This window comes from Cannabis sativa, chromosome 9, assembly GCF_029168945.1.
Source record: "Cannabis sativa cultivar Pink pepper isolate KNU-18-1 chromosome 9, ASM2916894v1, whole genome shotgun sequence".
Taxonomy (NCBI): Eukaryota; Viridiplantae; Streptophyta; class Magnoliopsida; order Rosales; family Cannabaceae; genus Cannabis; species Cannabis sativa.
In genome coordinates, this window is record NC_083609.1 from 51,454,714 (window position 1) to 51,471,465 (window position 16,752).

General features: G+C 29.6%; 1 protein-coding gene across 2 annotated transcripts; it reads left to right on the top strand.

The window, feature by feature from the left end:
• The first annotated feature begins 3,475 nt into the window (after window positions 1-3,475).
• LOC115724178 (uncharacterized) lies at window positions 3,476-6,671 on the top strand. Of its 2 annotated transcripts, XM_061104119.1 has the most exons (4): window positions 3,476-3,824; window positions 3,976-4,134; window positions 4,966-5,184; window positions 6,095-6,671. In XM_061104119.1, the coding sequence occupies exons 1-4, from the start codon at window positions 3,603-3,605 to the stop codon at window positions 6,434-6,436; spliced, it is 942 nt and encodes a 313-aa protein (XP_060960102.1). In that variant the 5' UTR covers window positions 3,476-3,602; the 3' UTR covers window positions 6,437-6,671. The 2 variants fall into 2 exon arrangements, with proteins under 2 accessions (XP_060960102.1, XP_060960103.1); XM_061104120.1 differs by lacking the exon at window positions 3,976-4,134.
• Window positions 6,672-16,752: the final 10,081 nt, after the last annotated feature.

Sequence of the window (16,752 nt, forward strand, 5' to 3'; positions counted from 1 at the left end):
GATGACTATATTTGGGACAAACAGGAAATCTTAGTCACTCATCTGACTCCCTTCTATAGGGTTCTTCATCGGGTAGCTTTGTACAATTGGTTCTCTAATTCTCATTTGTCATCAGTTACACTTGAGATTGGAAAGTTTCTGTATCCTGTAGGAACTCATGTGTCCATTGATCTGCCATCTCTCATATTTGAAAGGATACTTGAAGCTTCAGAAACTACTGGCACTCGTAACAAGCTACCATTTCCAAGCCTTGTTCAACGAGTTCTTATGGCTGCTCACCCGCCTCTTACAACGCATGACTATTAAGTTCAAAATCCTGTTCTCAGTAAGAGCTTTCTCTCTGTGGTCAATAGGCAGCCCTCATCAACCACTCCTTCTGCATCAAAAGTGAGTAAAGGCAAGTCTCCTATGTTCAAAGGGCTTTCGGATTCTAGCTGGCAGGTACAAATGTTTTCTGAGTTTCAATCTTTTGCACAATGCTATAAGAAGGATCAAAAGCGTCAGCTTGCATTTGAGGCCTCCATGTATCAAATGGTTCGCACTATCAAGTCTACTCTTTTGCACCATTATCCTGGGGATTCTCTGCCTGACATTTCTCTGCCTGAGTTTCATCGAGATTCGTTTGGAGCATCCTCTGATACGTCTGGAAGTAACGCACATGTGCAGGGGGAGCCGTCAGTATTTGCCCCTGTCACCAGTCCAGCCCAACCGGATCTGCATCCTCTAGCTGACTCGTCTCCAGTACTCACTGCAACACCCTTGGTGTCGACTGGGCCACCTTCCCAGGTGGAGTCTGGCAAAGATGAGGATCAAGCAGCTCATATTCAATGAAGGGGGAGATATTTGTATTTTTTTTTATTTATGGTTGCTATGTTTATATTTCTAAAGACATTTATTTTTGGTGCATTAATTTTGTGATTGCTGTTTCTTTTGTGGTCTTTAGTTTTTTTTGAGTCATTGAACATAATCTGTCAAGGGGGAGAATGTAAGTGTTGTTATTTTGTGACAGATTAGTTAAGTACAATGTCTAGTCATGTCTGGAGTTTCAGTCTGTTATATCTGCACTAGCGAACTGTTAAGTCTGTTATCGTTAGGTGTTAGTTAGTGCCAGGTGGACTGTTTTGTTGGGTATAAATAGTCGGTTTCATTCTGTAAACAGTTTATCCATTAAATCGTAATAGTTTGTTAATTCAGTTGTTATCGTGGGAGTTAGAGTCGTATCTTGCTATTCTTGTTGTTGTATCTACAGGTCTGATTATATAGCTTGAAGATGGTCATCAATGGCGGAAAGATCAGAGCCTGGAGTTGCTGAGTTCTAACTGAAGGGAGTTCAGTGTCAACTTCGTCATCAGATCTGAAGGGATTTCAGGTTGAAGAAATGTCGAAGAAGAACTCAGTTGCTGCACAAGGGATTGTGCACTAGCAATCAGGATTCTTGATTGTTGTTGGTAATTCATTACTAATTGCTGTAAAGTTTGTATTAGATTCCTTTAGAGAGAATTGGAGATTGTAATACGAAACTCTTGAGAATTAGTAGATGAGATTACCCTGGTTCGGGGAACCCAAGCACTAGTCGGCTGAGATGTGTTCTCAGTGCAGATGAAGCTTGTAAATCTTTGTGTGTTTTACTTCTTTATTCTCAATTCAAGTCTAAAATTCATATGTTGAAATCAATCAACCTAAAGATAATCAACTTGGTAATCTGGATCATTAAAATCAACAAGTTATACTTTCAGACAATATGTTCAGGACTTACCAGATTTTGTATATATTAAACCATAAACATGAAAACTACATGTAAACATAAATGACTTCTAATCTTTCATTGATAACAAATCAGATTAGATTGAAATGAGTATTATTTAAGGCATAAAATCCCAACAAGAAGTTGATCATTCACGATCTATGATTCCAACTCTAGATTAACAACCACTGCATCTTCACCTGAAGATACATTAAAGGGCAAGAAATTGATTGGCTTCACCCTTGCACCATTAAGATACCCATCCAATTGATGACCACGAACTATCGTTGAAACTATTATATTCCATAGCGTAAGTTGATCCTGTCCAATTTCAAAGCAAAGGATTGCATTAGAGTACTACCTACATGAGGTTCAATGACACTTGTTGCTGGAGTTGAGATTTGAGAAATGCCACTGGGCATGCGTCTTGATGTCGAGCCTTGTTCGCCATGCACAGGAGTTTGTTCAGCCATTTCACTCAAATAGATACACCACTAGTGTTGACAATAACTTTGATACCAAGTTTGAAAACTAGAGAAAAACAAAGAGCAAAAGAAATGAAGAAGAAAGGAATGAAATCTCAACTCAACAAAAACATTGGCTAAATGATTGTATTTATATTGACTTATCCTCTGTATAAAATAATGACCTAGACCCTTTTACACAATTACAAAATAATTATTACATTAAGAAATATTCTAACAAGAATTGTTATGCATTGGGACCACACCATTCGATTATGACAGCTCATAACTTCTAGAACTAGTGGATATTTTTATTTCTTCACATAAACAATTAGAATATGACGATTATATAATGCCTTATTTTGATTGGTCGGGAAACTCCAGATCACCTCCTTCCAGATCTACATCTTAGCAATCTCTAAATTTAATTTAGAATAATTAATTTATCATAATTTGAATTAATCTTCATGGTTCAATTTAATGTTTCAAACTATTTTTTCTACAATTTTTTTTTTTAATTAAACGCTCAACCTTTTGGTTGATTTTTCAATTTGGGTTATTAGTTTTTTCAGGTTGTATCACTAGAATTAATGGAGTATTATTGAAGCTGGAGTTGTTGCGTCGTTGTAGAATTAGAATTATTATTGCATAGGTTCGTATCCTTAGTGCGACTAAATTTTGTGAGCAAGAAATATTTTAGTAATAAAATATATTTGAGCTGTATAAAAATTTAATAGGCTAGCCCATTATATTTTTGTAATAATTTTACTTTAATAGGATATAAGAATTCACCTTAAAATAATTAGTAATTACTCATAAAAATAATAATTTTTAAATTTTGTAGTACTTTTTAATTAGGGATAATTACATCTAACTTTTTTACTTTTATATTGTGGGGCAAATTTTTTTTTAAAAATACTGTGTAAGTTTTATACAGTGTACTGTGTTAAGTTTTTACTGTTATTTTACATTTATTTTTTAGTTGTTCTATTGTTGTTTTTACTTTTTAGTTGTTCTATTTTGTGTTCCACTATTGTTTTATAAAAACACAATATTTTTAAAAAAAAATTCCCGTGTGATAATATTTTTATAAAAATTAACTCAAATTCTAATATTTTATAAGTTTCCTTTTAATTACTTTCAACAAAAAGTAACAAATACACTCTTTACAAAAACAAAAAAAAAAAAAAATTACATATTATTGCATTCAGTGACACCCAATTTCAAAGGCCCTATATTAGAAATAAGGGATTTTGATTAGTGGAGGCGTATGCATAATCCATTTACGAGTTGCTTTACGAATTACGATACCCTGTCGAGATTTAGGATATTTGGTTTGTGTCTGAAGAGTACTTAGACTCAGAGGAGAGAAGCATGTTTGTTTTGTGGGCAAAATGATCATAAACCACCTCAACCAACCTTTCAACTACTTCCCTACATTCTCAACCTTAACCTCAACATTTACTCCACTGAATTTGTCTCTCTCTTATTCCACTACTCTTCTCTGTCTCTCCAACTCCAACAATTCTTCTAAGCCAACCTCCCTTGCTTCCTTCAAATTCAAACGATTCTGCGCTGAAAACGACAACATCCACCAATCTTCTTCTCAGCCTCAGGTACAACATAAATCAATAAGGGTGATTAGAAATATACTATATTGAGCTCTTTTGTTTTGGTTTCATTTGATGATTATTATTTGTGTACCATAAAAATATGAAATGTGAAGTATGTATGGGAATGACATTTTTGCTTTTTAATCAATCATAGACCTTCTCGGCACTCTCACTAGATACTCCATGGGACAGTGGAACTGTTTGGAGCACCATGGCCTTTTATATGTTCACTTTACACATTCCTTTGAGTTTTGGTTGGTTTTCTGTGGTGGCTGAAATACTCCAACAACCTAATCTTGACCCTCAGACTGAGGTCAGTACATATAAATGTGTGTGTGTATGCATCTCTTTAGCAAATTTTTCTTATTATGTTTGGAAAGAACGATGAAACAGTATCTAGGCTTAGTTTCCCTTCAATGTTTCTTGAAACAGAATGTGCTTAAGACCCTCTTCATACATGGTCAAGTTTCCAATTAATCCTCACTCGATATAAGTAAGGATTACAGCTAGAAATTGGGCCATAAGAATTTTACTCTACAGTCTACACATGGTTTAACCATGTGGGATGTTAATGCTATTGGTACTAAAGATGAAAGATTAAAAAAGCTAAGGAAGGAGTAATTAGAAGAGAGAAAACATAGTGAAGGATTATGGAGAGAAACTTTATTGCCTTTTTATATCTCTATGATACAGATTTAGTACTAAACTTAAAATTAAATACATGTGGGATGGAGTGTTGAACTCAGATATATATATAAATATTATTTTATATAAAGAGGGGGTTGATTTAAAGTGTCGAGGAACCAAAATTCAATAAAGAGAGGGGGCAAAGACTGAGAAACATAAATGAACACTGTTACTTACAGGATAATCTTAAATCTAGTAACTTGTATAATTGTAAGATATTATATGTAAATTATGTAAGGATTAACTTCAAATTTTTAGCTCTGTGGTATCATTTACAAGTTTGTGACTCTCACCTTCAGTAGCATTCTTCTCCAGCATTCAGGTCTTTGTTTATCATTTAAGTTTCCATAAAATGGACGATGGTATGTAAAATCTTAGCTGACAAAGCTGTAGCTTGATAATCGATCAACATGTCTATTGATGATTGGAATCTGCTCAATTCTTCTTTCTAGCGCAGGCCGTATCATTGTTTCTGGCTCAAAGTCTAGAGTTCACTGCAACTTTGATTTTACTAAAATATACAGCAAAGCCACAGTATCACTGTATGAATCTCTTCAAAACAAATGAGCTATCAGATGAAAGGAACTGGCTGCTGTCATCAACTATGGGATTGGCATTTCTTTTTTCACTGGTTGTCCTTACATCATTCTTTCTGGACGGAGTCCTTGAGCCCAAGGTTTGTGCAATAGACTTTTGATTGATTAAAATTGTTTTTGTTCACTTGACATAGCATCTAGTACGTTTTTTAGTTTTAGTTTAATAAATTGATAGTATTTTACTTAAAAAACAACATTCTTATTTGTATTGAGCAATATCTTTTCTAGTAAACTGTCTTGAATTTCCTGAGATTTCAATAAAATCACTCTCAATTTCTAAATGACTGGTGTATCAAATGATAGACCACCGATCTGGTTCACTATACACCTAGGTAAGGGAAATCATAATTGGCACAAAATTCTTTTTCCTTGAATGGCCAGGAGATTGGACCTAGCCATAAGAATGCTTGGATTTATAATAACTCACTTTCTGGTGTTCGACCCCCTTCAGCCACTACAGTTTTAATTGCCATGGTTCAATCTGACTGCCTTTGGAGTTTCTAGAATCTGATTTGCTTGGAAAATATATTAGAATAGATTAGATGAGAAAGTACGATTATGTTAGGCCAAATCTTATTTGTATTAAGCAATTGCTCTGGAAGAGAAACTGTCTCTCTTGAATTTTCTTGGTTATTGTCAAATTTTTCCTACTGTTTCTTCTTAAGTTACTGTGGTGTATCAATTGAGTTTTCTTTCCTAATGAATAAATATGTTAGTAGAAGGTTGTGTATGAATCTATTATGATGGAGATTCAGGTATGAGACTTGTGATTCGACTAGCATTACCCTTGTTATGTTGCACCTTGACATGACATGCGTTATGTTGTAATTCTTATATCATGATGCTCGTTTAGCTAAGCTGATGCTGTTTTGAACTTCCTTCCCATATGCAGTTTGCTTTTGAACATTCTAAGTTACTAGTGTAATGAAATCACATAGTAAAAGCAGTTGAAAAGTTTTACTTTCAACTGAAACAGTTTTGCACTTGCAGGTTGCAAGCAACCCTATACTGAAAGAAATGTTAGTGAGCAGCGACATCTCGAAAGCTGCTTGTGCCCTCGTATACTGCATCATCACTCCTCTTCTGGAAGAAACCGTTTATAGATGTTTCCTATTAAGATCACTTTCATCAACAATGAAATGGCAGCATGCCATTCTCATAAGTTCGGCTATTTTCAGTTTGGCTCACCTCTCTGGTGAGAATTTCTTACAGTTGTTCATCATTGGGTGTGTCCTCGGATGGTCTTATTGCTGGACTGGAAATTTGTGTTCTTCTTTTCTCATCCACTCCTTTTACAATGCTATGACACTTGTGATAACGTATCTTGAGTAGCAATTACACTTGGTCATTGGAGAGTTTCTTTTCCTGTGCATACTATCCAAGTAAAAATAATGATATATACATATATGTGTGCCATGAATTGCAATGTAACTCTTAAGATGTATCTTAGCAGCATTTAACAAGTGCAAAATCTTGACTGTGTAGAAGCATGTGCTGTATAATGTATGTATAGATAAAACAGATTCTGGCCAAGCTAGATAAATTTTACAATTTTGTCTAATGTTTGGAATGTTCTCATCCAAATTAAATCGTGGAGATGAGTCGTGGAAAACTGCAGTAGTTAAGTTATTGTGGAATGTGGATCTCCATTAAATAAAAAGAAAAGAAAAAGATTACTGTGGCTCCAGGTCAGTGGATCATGTAATGGACAAAAGAATGTAAGATTTGTCCAGGTTTTGGAGAGCAATTGCTTACTTAATCATGCCTTAAGTCTAAGATTTCTTCTCATTCTTCTTTCTTTATTTGTTCAAATAGCAAAAATTTTTTAAAGTAGTTTTATGTTTCAACCAAAAATGAAAAATATCACTAACACTCTTGTTACAATCTCTAAACAGTTATTCACACTACCTCTTCAAACATTCATATTGTTTATTTTATATCACATTTTTATTAGAGAAAATTAGCTACAGATACGAACTTTCTAAAATATTTACATGAATATGCTCCGATATTTTAATATAGTAACATTAACGATATGTTTTTATTAATTTGATACGCGTGTACCGAGAGTATCTACTCTCTTAATCTTTTTTTTTTTTTTTCAAGTCTTTGACTCATTTTTTTTTTCTAACACTGAGTCTCTTCTTCATTTATTTGCTTTTTTTTTTCTTTTTAAACAAATGACATTTATATTTCTGTTAAGTTTATTTATTTATATATCCTAATTTTTTTTATATAAATTTTGATGTGATTAAATCTATCTAAATAAATTATCAAAAGTTTTTCTAATTTCATTAGGAATTATTTAAGCTAAAAAATTATACTATTATATTCTACAGTTTAAGTGATCATTTTTATATACATAATATATATATATATATATATATTTATATATTCTGCATCACCATCACCAAGAAGATTAATATAAAAAGAAATGACTTTTTAGTTTTTTTTTTTTTCTTTTTCTACTTAATTAACTAAATTTTAAAATAAATAAAATTAAATATGTCAATCATTCGAATAAGTTACTAAAGGTATTTTGTTACTCATATATTTAAAAATTAGCATATAGTATTTTAGATAAATTAATTTTATTGAATCATTTTGATATACATATTTAGAAATAAAATGGTATCTTAAATATTATAAAATGAGTTACATTACCGAAAAAATGTCTATATTAATTTTGTTAATAAATTATTTAAATATACATATTTAAGAAATAAATTGATATCTTAAATATCATAAAATGAGTTACATTACCAAGAAAAAAATATCTATACTAATTTTGTTAATAAATTATTTTCTAATTTCTTAAATCATTAAATAAATAAAAAGTAACATAAGTGTATCTTGAACAATAAAACACATACTATAAAATTAAATTAAAATTATAATCAAAATAAAATACCTAACCGAATAAGTAACTAAAATCTGGGTTATATATAAATTTTGTTTAATTTAAAGTTTAGTTGCTTATCTTTTAATAAAATATAAAATAAACTAAAATGTAGATTTTGATTACGTTATTCTTCCTTTGTGATGATGATGTTGCTTTTGATTCGTAGATAGATTTTTAAGGTAATTTGAATGTTATTAAGAAAGAAAAATATAAAAGTATCTTAAATAATTTGACAACATAATATTACCTAAATTAAATTAAATTATAACATATAGTTAATTTTATGATGTTTAACTTTAAGTTATTATTAAATAGAAAGAAAACAACTTTATAATAACATATAATTAGTAGATATACTGAATTTTATTTAAATTTATAGTTTAGTTACTTATTTATTAACAAATTATAAAATAAACTAAAAGGTTGTTTTTATTTTTGTTATATTTTGTTTTTAATAATAATAAAAGAAACATGTATCAAAATGATCAATTTAAAAAATAAATTGTAATAATATAACTTTTAAATTAAAATGATGAAAATTGTGATGAGAAAAGATTTTTGAAATAATAGACAAGAGAGAGAATACCAATTAAAAAAATTAAAATAAAAAACGCTCATACATAGTTTACACGAGTAAAAAAAATTGACATAACTTTTGAGAGGAAAGACTTAAGGAAATAATTATTTATGTTTTCGGTATAACGTTATTCACTATTTGCATCCTTCTAAATTGTTTCAATTATTTTCATAATTAATTTAAATACTACTTATATAATTAAAACTTCTCTTTTTAAAAATGCTTTTAAAAATAAATAAATAAATAGAAAAAAAAATTACTAAAACAGTAGATCAGACAAGGAGAAAATAATTTTTTAAAAAATTGACATACTAAGAGTAAAGGCAAAAATAAAAGATTTCTTTTTTTTTTTAGAGAAAAAAATAATTGAAAATGGCTTATGTAGGAAAGAGAATCAAAAAGAAATCAAATGGCTTGTCATTCGGCATAAGCTGCCAGGGTTTTTAGGATTATTTAGGTCAGCGTCATTTTTGTGATTATTTACAAATTCATGTATATAATTAAAAATCTCCCTTTTTATTATACCATATGCGGGTTTTTCTATAGTTTTTTTTTTCTTTTTTCCTTTTTTCGACATCATTAAAATAATATTTTTTTAATATATTAATTGTCACTACCAGAACTCTATGCTATAACATATGTAATATCCATAATTAGTCAAATGTCACACTTTCTCTCTTATTGAAAAATAATCCTTACAAATAATATTTTAATTTATATTACAAAAGCATATAAAATACTTATTTAAATAAAAAACTATTAGTAATAAAGTAGAACTATTCGTTTTTATATAGAATAATAATATGAGAAATGTAAGTAAATAGGCTTATTTCTAACTCTATAGATAGTTAATGTTCATTTTTTAAAATAATAAAGTAAATGTCCTTTTTTACTTTTTAATACCTAAAATACCCTTCATTATATAAAAGGTATTATATGTTTTATTCATTTAATAGAAATTATGAAAAATAATAAATCAAAACCTCTCTGAATTTTTGTCAACTATTTTTTTATTATATAAAAGCTATTATATATTTTATTCTTTTAGATTTTGCTGTTGTTGTTGTTGTCTAATATGTTATTTAACCATATAATTAATTTTTTTTAATCAATATATCGTATGATATACAAACAATATACCTTAAACTAATATACATATATCACAAACTTAAACTAATATACTATTAAATGAATTGTTTTCCACAATATACAGTAGCATACAAAAACTATATATCATAATCATAAGCAGATATACCATAGTCAAAAATTAATATACCACCAGCATAGTGAAAAAAAAAAATTATACAAAAAACTTAATTTAATATTCCACAAGTTTTTTTTTCTTGTTATTTACTTCATGAAATACCAATGAACATAAAATCAATATACCTCAGTTAAATATAACTATACCTCATACTTAAATTAATATTTAATAGTTTTTTTTTTCTTTATATCATTCACGATATACATATCATATACAAACGATATACCTTAGACCAATATAAATATACCATAAACTTGAATTAATATACTATTAAATGATTTTTTTTTCACGATATATAATAGCATATAAAAACTATATTTTGCAATCATAAGCAAAAATATTATAGTAAAAAATTAATATATCACCAATATAGTGGAAAATATATATATACTAAAAACTTAATTTAATATTCCACATGTTTTTTTTTTCTTTTTCTTTCCTTCATGATATACTAATGAACATAAAGACAATATTTCCTAGTGAAATATAACTATACCTCAAACTTAAACTAATATTTCATATTTTTTAATTTCTGTCTTTCGTTCATTATATACCATAGCACATTACAATAATATACTACAATCTTAAACTAATATACTACCTTTCAGTTATTTCAAAATATATATATATATATATATATATATACTATCGTTCAGTTTTTTTTAATATATTATTGCACATAAAAACGTTATACTATTGTGCAAAATAACTATACCAAACACTTAATTATTCAAGGTTATAATTGTAATTTTATCATCAAATTTTTAACTAAAAGGACATTTTGTTAATTTTTTTAAAAAAGGGACATTTATTAACTTAATTGTTAGATTTAGGGCTATTTTGCATCTTGGCCCTAATAATATTCCAATAACTATTTAGTCACCAAATAGTTAGATTTAAGAAAAATGACATAATAGACCAAAAATTAAAAAAAATAAAATAAAAAATATGTCAACACGATTTTATTTTTTTTTTACACTTTAAACTTTTTTATTTACAAAAACACTTCTATAGTAAAAATAAGAAACCGTTTTTTATGTTTTATATTTTATTTATAGTTGTATTATAGTTTTCACGAATTTATTTTTCTACGTATTTTTAGTTGTTTTATAGTTGTCGTGAGACTGATTTCTCACTATTTTTTTTTTGTTGTTTTCTTACTTTTTAATGAGAAAAGTGTATTTTTGTAATTTTAAAGCTTTACAAGCGTATTTTTGTAAATAAAAACTTTTAAGTTATAAAATTGTAACTAAAACATAAGAAAATATATTTTTAAAAATTCCCATAGATTTAATAAGTTGAAAACACCAAAAGAATACTTAATGTCTATCATATTCTTCATTCCTAATTATTACATAGCTATTTAAATGAAAGTCCATTCATTCAAGGTTAGATACATAAACAATCCTTAAAAAAGAGTTTAATAACTAGAATATGACTAAACTAATCACATGGTTCTCTATCAACGATTATCTCACATTTACAAATTCTAAATTGGATTCCTAGAAGGAAAAATATTGGGTGAGCTTATAAAGGCTAGTAAAAGACCGGTAGTATAATAAAAAATCTCTCAATAGTTATTTTCTGAAATAAATTATCTCATCATCATGTATAAACAAAATAGAGAAACCACAATAATCATAAGAGTCAAGCTACTCGTGTATATCATACCGTCCACTAGATTTCCAGCTCTCGATACCTATCACAAAAAACGAAATTCAAAATAGGGTAGTTGTGCTTGATAGCCACCATAATATTGGGGCTCAAATAATTCATTTCCTGTACAGATTCTAGGTCTTATACTCTTACACCTACATGTGAGTGCATATGTGGTCTACCTATGATGACACAGAGACCAAATCATGAAACAAATATGCAGAAGTCATGATTAATATGACTATCGCTAGTAATACCAAATACAAGAAACAAGAATAGCAAAAGTGTATATTCTCTATATTTTAGAAAATTTGGCAGCAAAATAGTTGCAATTGAATGAAATCTAAAAAATTATAACCTGCATAAATAATTATGCAAAAATATATTTGGTACTCAGTGCCCCATAATAGTCCAAAAAAATATACAGATTAATTTTTTAATTTTTCAAACATTTAATAAATCATAAAAAAAAAATTGATATGATAATCAAGTTGAGTCCTTACCTACCTAGAGTCATCAAAATTTCTCCAAAAGAGACGCTGCTACCTCCTCAGGATCATCAAAAGTTCTCCAAAAGAGATGCTTCTACCTTTTTAGTGTTTACTGATATTTTTAAAAACTAATTATAAAATAAATAAGTTTAAGAAAGAAATAAATTAAAGAAGAAGAAACAACGATTTTTACGTGATTGGGGTGTTAATGAGCCTTAGTATAAAGGTCAATATTATCGAGATAAAAAAGCTTTAAAGTAATCTTACATAAGTATTTTTGTAACACCGTAACTAGCATAGGCGTATTACGTGATTTTTAAACGTACTGTGCAGCTCGTTGCTAATCAACGAGGTTTATGGAAATCGTAATTAATTAAAATTTTTGCTTTTTAATTAAACTTATAAAATAATTATACAAAAATACTTGGGATCCCGATTACAAAACATTTTACAAAAATTCACTGACTATACAAAATACTTGTCGCCTAGCGACTAATTACAAAAATAGCCTTGCTGTCCCGAGGATCGTACGCTCCAGGCCTAACCGCCCCGACATGTACAATCTTCACCGGCTCGCTCTCACGGTCCTTCAGCCTTAACCTTGCCCTTACCTACACATAAACATAGCACTGTGAGTCGACAGACTCAGTAAGAAAAGCATAATCAAATATCATACATAAATCCTGAGTTATGATCAGACGCCCATACCCCTGACCATAACCCTAACTGCCGTGTCCCACACGATACTGAGTCCTGAACGTTCATAAGACGGTACTATTGACAAGTAACAACCTATACTCGGTACACTGGTCATACTCCAGCTGCTAGTCATACTCTAGCCTGTACCGATGTGTTACAGTATCAGCCTATACACAGTACACTGGTCATACTCCAGCCTGTACTGATGTGATACGTCAAATAGTACAGAACCACCAACCCGAGTATCAGCCTATACTCGGCACACTGGTCATACTCCAGCTGCTAGTCGTACTCTAGCCTGTGCCGATGTGATACAGTGTCAACCTATACTCGGTACACTGGTCATACTCCAGCTGCTAGTCATACTCTAGCCTGTACCGATGTGACACAGTCGGACGGTTCGAAGCCAACATACATATCTAATGTAATCTAACAGGCTTCCTACATGCACGCTAAACATGTAATATATATGCATACTGTTATACTAATCTTACCTGGATTCCGAATTCAGGTGTGCCGGTCAACCCGATTGGAACGAACTGCGCGGCGGTTTACAGGCTCCTAAGCCATAACAATCACAACACTATAAGTGATACGCTAAATCACTTCCCGGGGACTTAAACTAGAAACTAAAAGTTTCCCTATCGATAAAAAGCATGGCAATACCCCAAATAACATAAAAACGAGAAAATCTAGGGTTCCTGAAAATCACCCAACCCGCCGACCGGTTGCCCAACCGGAATTCCGGTTCTGGGAATTTAAGAACTGTTGGGTTTTATGCCCTAAATAAAACTCATTTCAATATAATCAGATTTACTTATTAATATAGATCAGAAATAACATTTAATGTTGCATGGTTCACATGATTTATTTCATGATTATATGTACATAATGTATAAATTCATCTGAAACCCTTTTCACATACTTGATCCTGTTTATTGTGCCGTCAACACATTGGAAAGTAAACATGACTATGTGAATAAAGTTTCCTAGATTTATTAGACATAGGGTTTTATTGATATGATAATCTACAACAGAGTTTACTTGCATTTGGAGAAGTGCTATGTTCTTTCCAGAGCATTGGTTAAAGTAAAGCTCAGGTTGGATGCATGGAGTATGCATCGGAAGGGACCGATATTGAACTTTGACTTAGATTTAATTAAACTTACCATAAAATCTATTCAAGTCAATATCGCCAAGTTGATCCTAGATCAAATGATCTTAATCCTGTTATGATTAAGCTCAATCTTGAAAGGCTATTCGTGTTCTTTGATTTGTTAGTTAAGCCTACTTTTAGGTCAGGGTGATACGTACATTTTGGGAACACGGTAGTGCAATTGAGTGGGAGCGCTATCATGAACATGGAATCTATAGCTTCTATCTGGCGAATAGTAAGCAAAGGATGATCTCCTTCGAGCTTGACCAAACGAAAATAAATGGTGGAGATCTCATTTCACATAAGTTGAAATATCATTTATACGGGGTCAAGTGTTTTAAGGATAAAATACATAGTAGGGTGTTACGGTAATCTAATCCCTTTACTGTGTAGATCATTCATATAGAGGATCATTGATCACATTAGGATTATAACAATGGATAACTAATGATGTGTCTATATGGTGGAACATATAGAGCATTCTATATACTGATAGTGCAATTCTAAGTTCTATGCGTGGATTCAACGAAGAATTAATAAGTTAGTGAATTTTAGTGCTAAATTCTTGATCTACTTATTGGAAGCTCGGTTATATAGACCCATGGTCCCCCCACTAGTTGAGATAATATTGCTTGTAAGACTCATGTAATTGATTTTGATTAATCAATTATAATTCTCAAATTAGACTATGTCTTTTTGTGAATTTTTCACTAAGTAAGGGCGAAATTGTAAAGAAAGAGTTTTAGGGGCATATTTGTTAATTATGATACTTTGTATGGTTCAATTAATAAATATGATAAATGACAATATTATTTAATAATTATTTATAGTTATTAAATAGTTAGAATTGGCATTTAAATGGTTGAATTAGGAAATTGGCATTTTTGAGAAAATCAAATACAAAAGGTGTTAAAATTGCAAAATTGCAAAAAGCAAGGCCCAATCCACTAAGTGTATGGCCTGCCACTTTTGTAGGAAATTTAAACTGCTATTTTCATTATTTTAATGCCAAATAATTCAAACCTAACCCTAGTGGAATGCTATAAATAGATAGTGAAGGCTTCAGGAAAATTACACTAAAATTTTTTATTTTTCTTTCAGAGAAAAATCTGAGCCTTTCTCTCTCACTATCTTTAGCTGCCACTTCTTCTTTCTCTTCCCTCTTGAATTTCGAAATTCTTAGTGTATGAGTAGTGCCCACACACAGCAAGTGATACCTCAATCATAGTGAGGAAGATCGTGAAGAAAGACTTTCAGCAAGAAGGAGGTTTCAACATCAAAGATTCAGAGAAAGAGATCCAGGTTCAGATGTTGATAATGCTCTGCTACAGAAAGGAATCAAGGGCTAGATATCTGAATGGAAGGAGTCATTATATTCCGCTGCAACCAATGTAAGGTTTCTTAAACTTTATATGTGTTTAATTTATCGTTTTAGAAAGTTCATATTTAGGGTGTTAATCAACATACTTGTGAGTAGATCTAAGATCCTGGTAAAATAATTTCCAACAACTGGTATCAGAGCCATGGTAATTGATTTACTTGCAAGAAATTTGGACTTTAAAACGATTGTTTGTATGTTCTTTGGATGGTATCATGTTGTATTGAGTGTTATTTGATGATTGATTGATGTTTGTGAAATTTTCGTGAAAAATAATTGCGATTTTATCTCTGGAATTATTTTTATTGGATAGTATGGAAAAAATTAAGCAAGTTAGCCTTTTACAGAACTTAATTTGGATTTTATTTGAATTAGTTATGATTTTTTGAAGATTTGAAAAAATGCGGGCTGTGCTGATATTTTCCTGCGATCGCAAATGTGTTCGTACAGTTTCGAAATTTTTTGTTTTTCTTCAATTTTTCATGCTTTTTCATGGAATTAACTTCCAATTTTTTGTATAGTTTTGTATTTATACTATTACTATTCCTAATTCAATTCTAATTATCATTTTGAATTAATTTAATATTTTTAAATTTAATTCAAGATATTAGTGTAATTTGAATTTGAATAGAATTAGTATCTATCTTCTTGCTTAAAAATCTATCTTATTTTTAAATTTGATTATATCTTATTTTTTTTTAAATTTAAGGTCAGATTTTATAAGATATTTATAAAATCTTTTAAGATATTTTAAGATATCTTATCTTTTAAGATATTTTTAATTATATCTTATCTTTTAAGATTTTTTTAAATCTTTTTAGATATTTTGACCTTATTTAAATTTAAAATAAGATATTTATAATCATGTAATTTTAAATAGATGTAAGATATTTTACTAACTTTTAAATTTTGTTATTTTATTTATTTAAATTAAATTTAAAATCTGAAAAGATATTTCATTTATCTTTTCTAATTTTTATTTATAAAATAACATTTAAAATTTAAAAGTAGTTAGCAATTTTTTTTTGAAATGAAATTTAGGTTGGTTGAAACCTAATTTTTCAAAAATTGTAGGTTTAATTTTAAATTTAAATTTTTTAAATTTTCGAATTTTTTTTATTATTTTTTTAATTTTCGAAAAATAAATATTTTATTTATTTAATTAATTATTTCGAAATTAATTATTTAATTTAAAATTAAATAAATCCTACATCCAACTATCCAGCTAACCTTGTTGCAGGAGTATGTGTTTTAGCTTATGTGTAAATTTTTTAAAACCTATTATTACTTGATTGCAAATAGCCATGGTTACCTTTTGCCAGATCTAATGATCTGATGGCTCCCTTGGTCAAGATAATAATTTGTAACAAGTATTTTATTTATTTAATACTTGATAGGACCCATCCAAAGTGTGCCTGTGTGAGCCTATGTGTTTAATTTGATTATAGATACATATAGGTTGTTGTTGCTAAAATAAATTATCATAGTTTTTGATAGAATTTATTTAGGCCCATTTAGTTTTTGG

Coding starts and splice junctions, on each gene's coding strand:
- LOC115724178 (XM_061104119.1), top strand. CDS start 3,603: ATGATCATAAACCACCTCAACCAACCTTTCAACTACTTCCCTACATTC. Junction 3,825..3,975: donor AATCTTCTTCTCAGCCTCAG/GTACAACATAAA, acceptor AATCAATCATAG/ACCTTCTCGGCACTCTCACT. Junction 5,185..6,094: donor ACGGAGTCCTTGAGCCCAAG/GTTTGTGCAATA, acceptor TTGCACTTGCAG/GTTGCAAGCAACCCTATACT.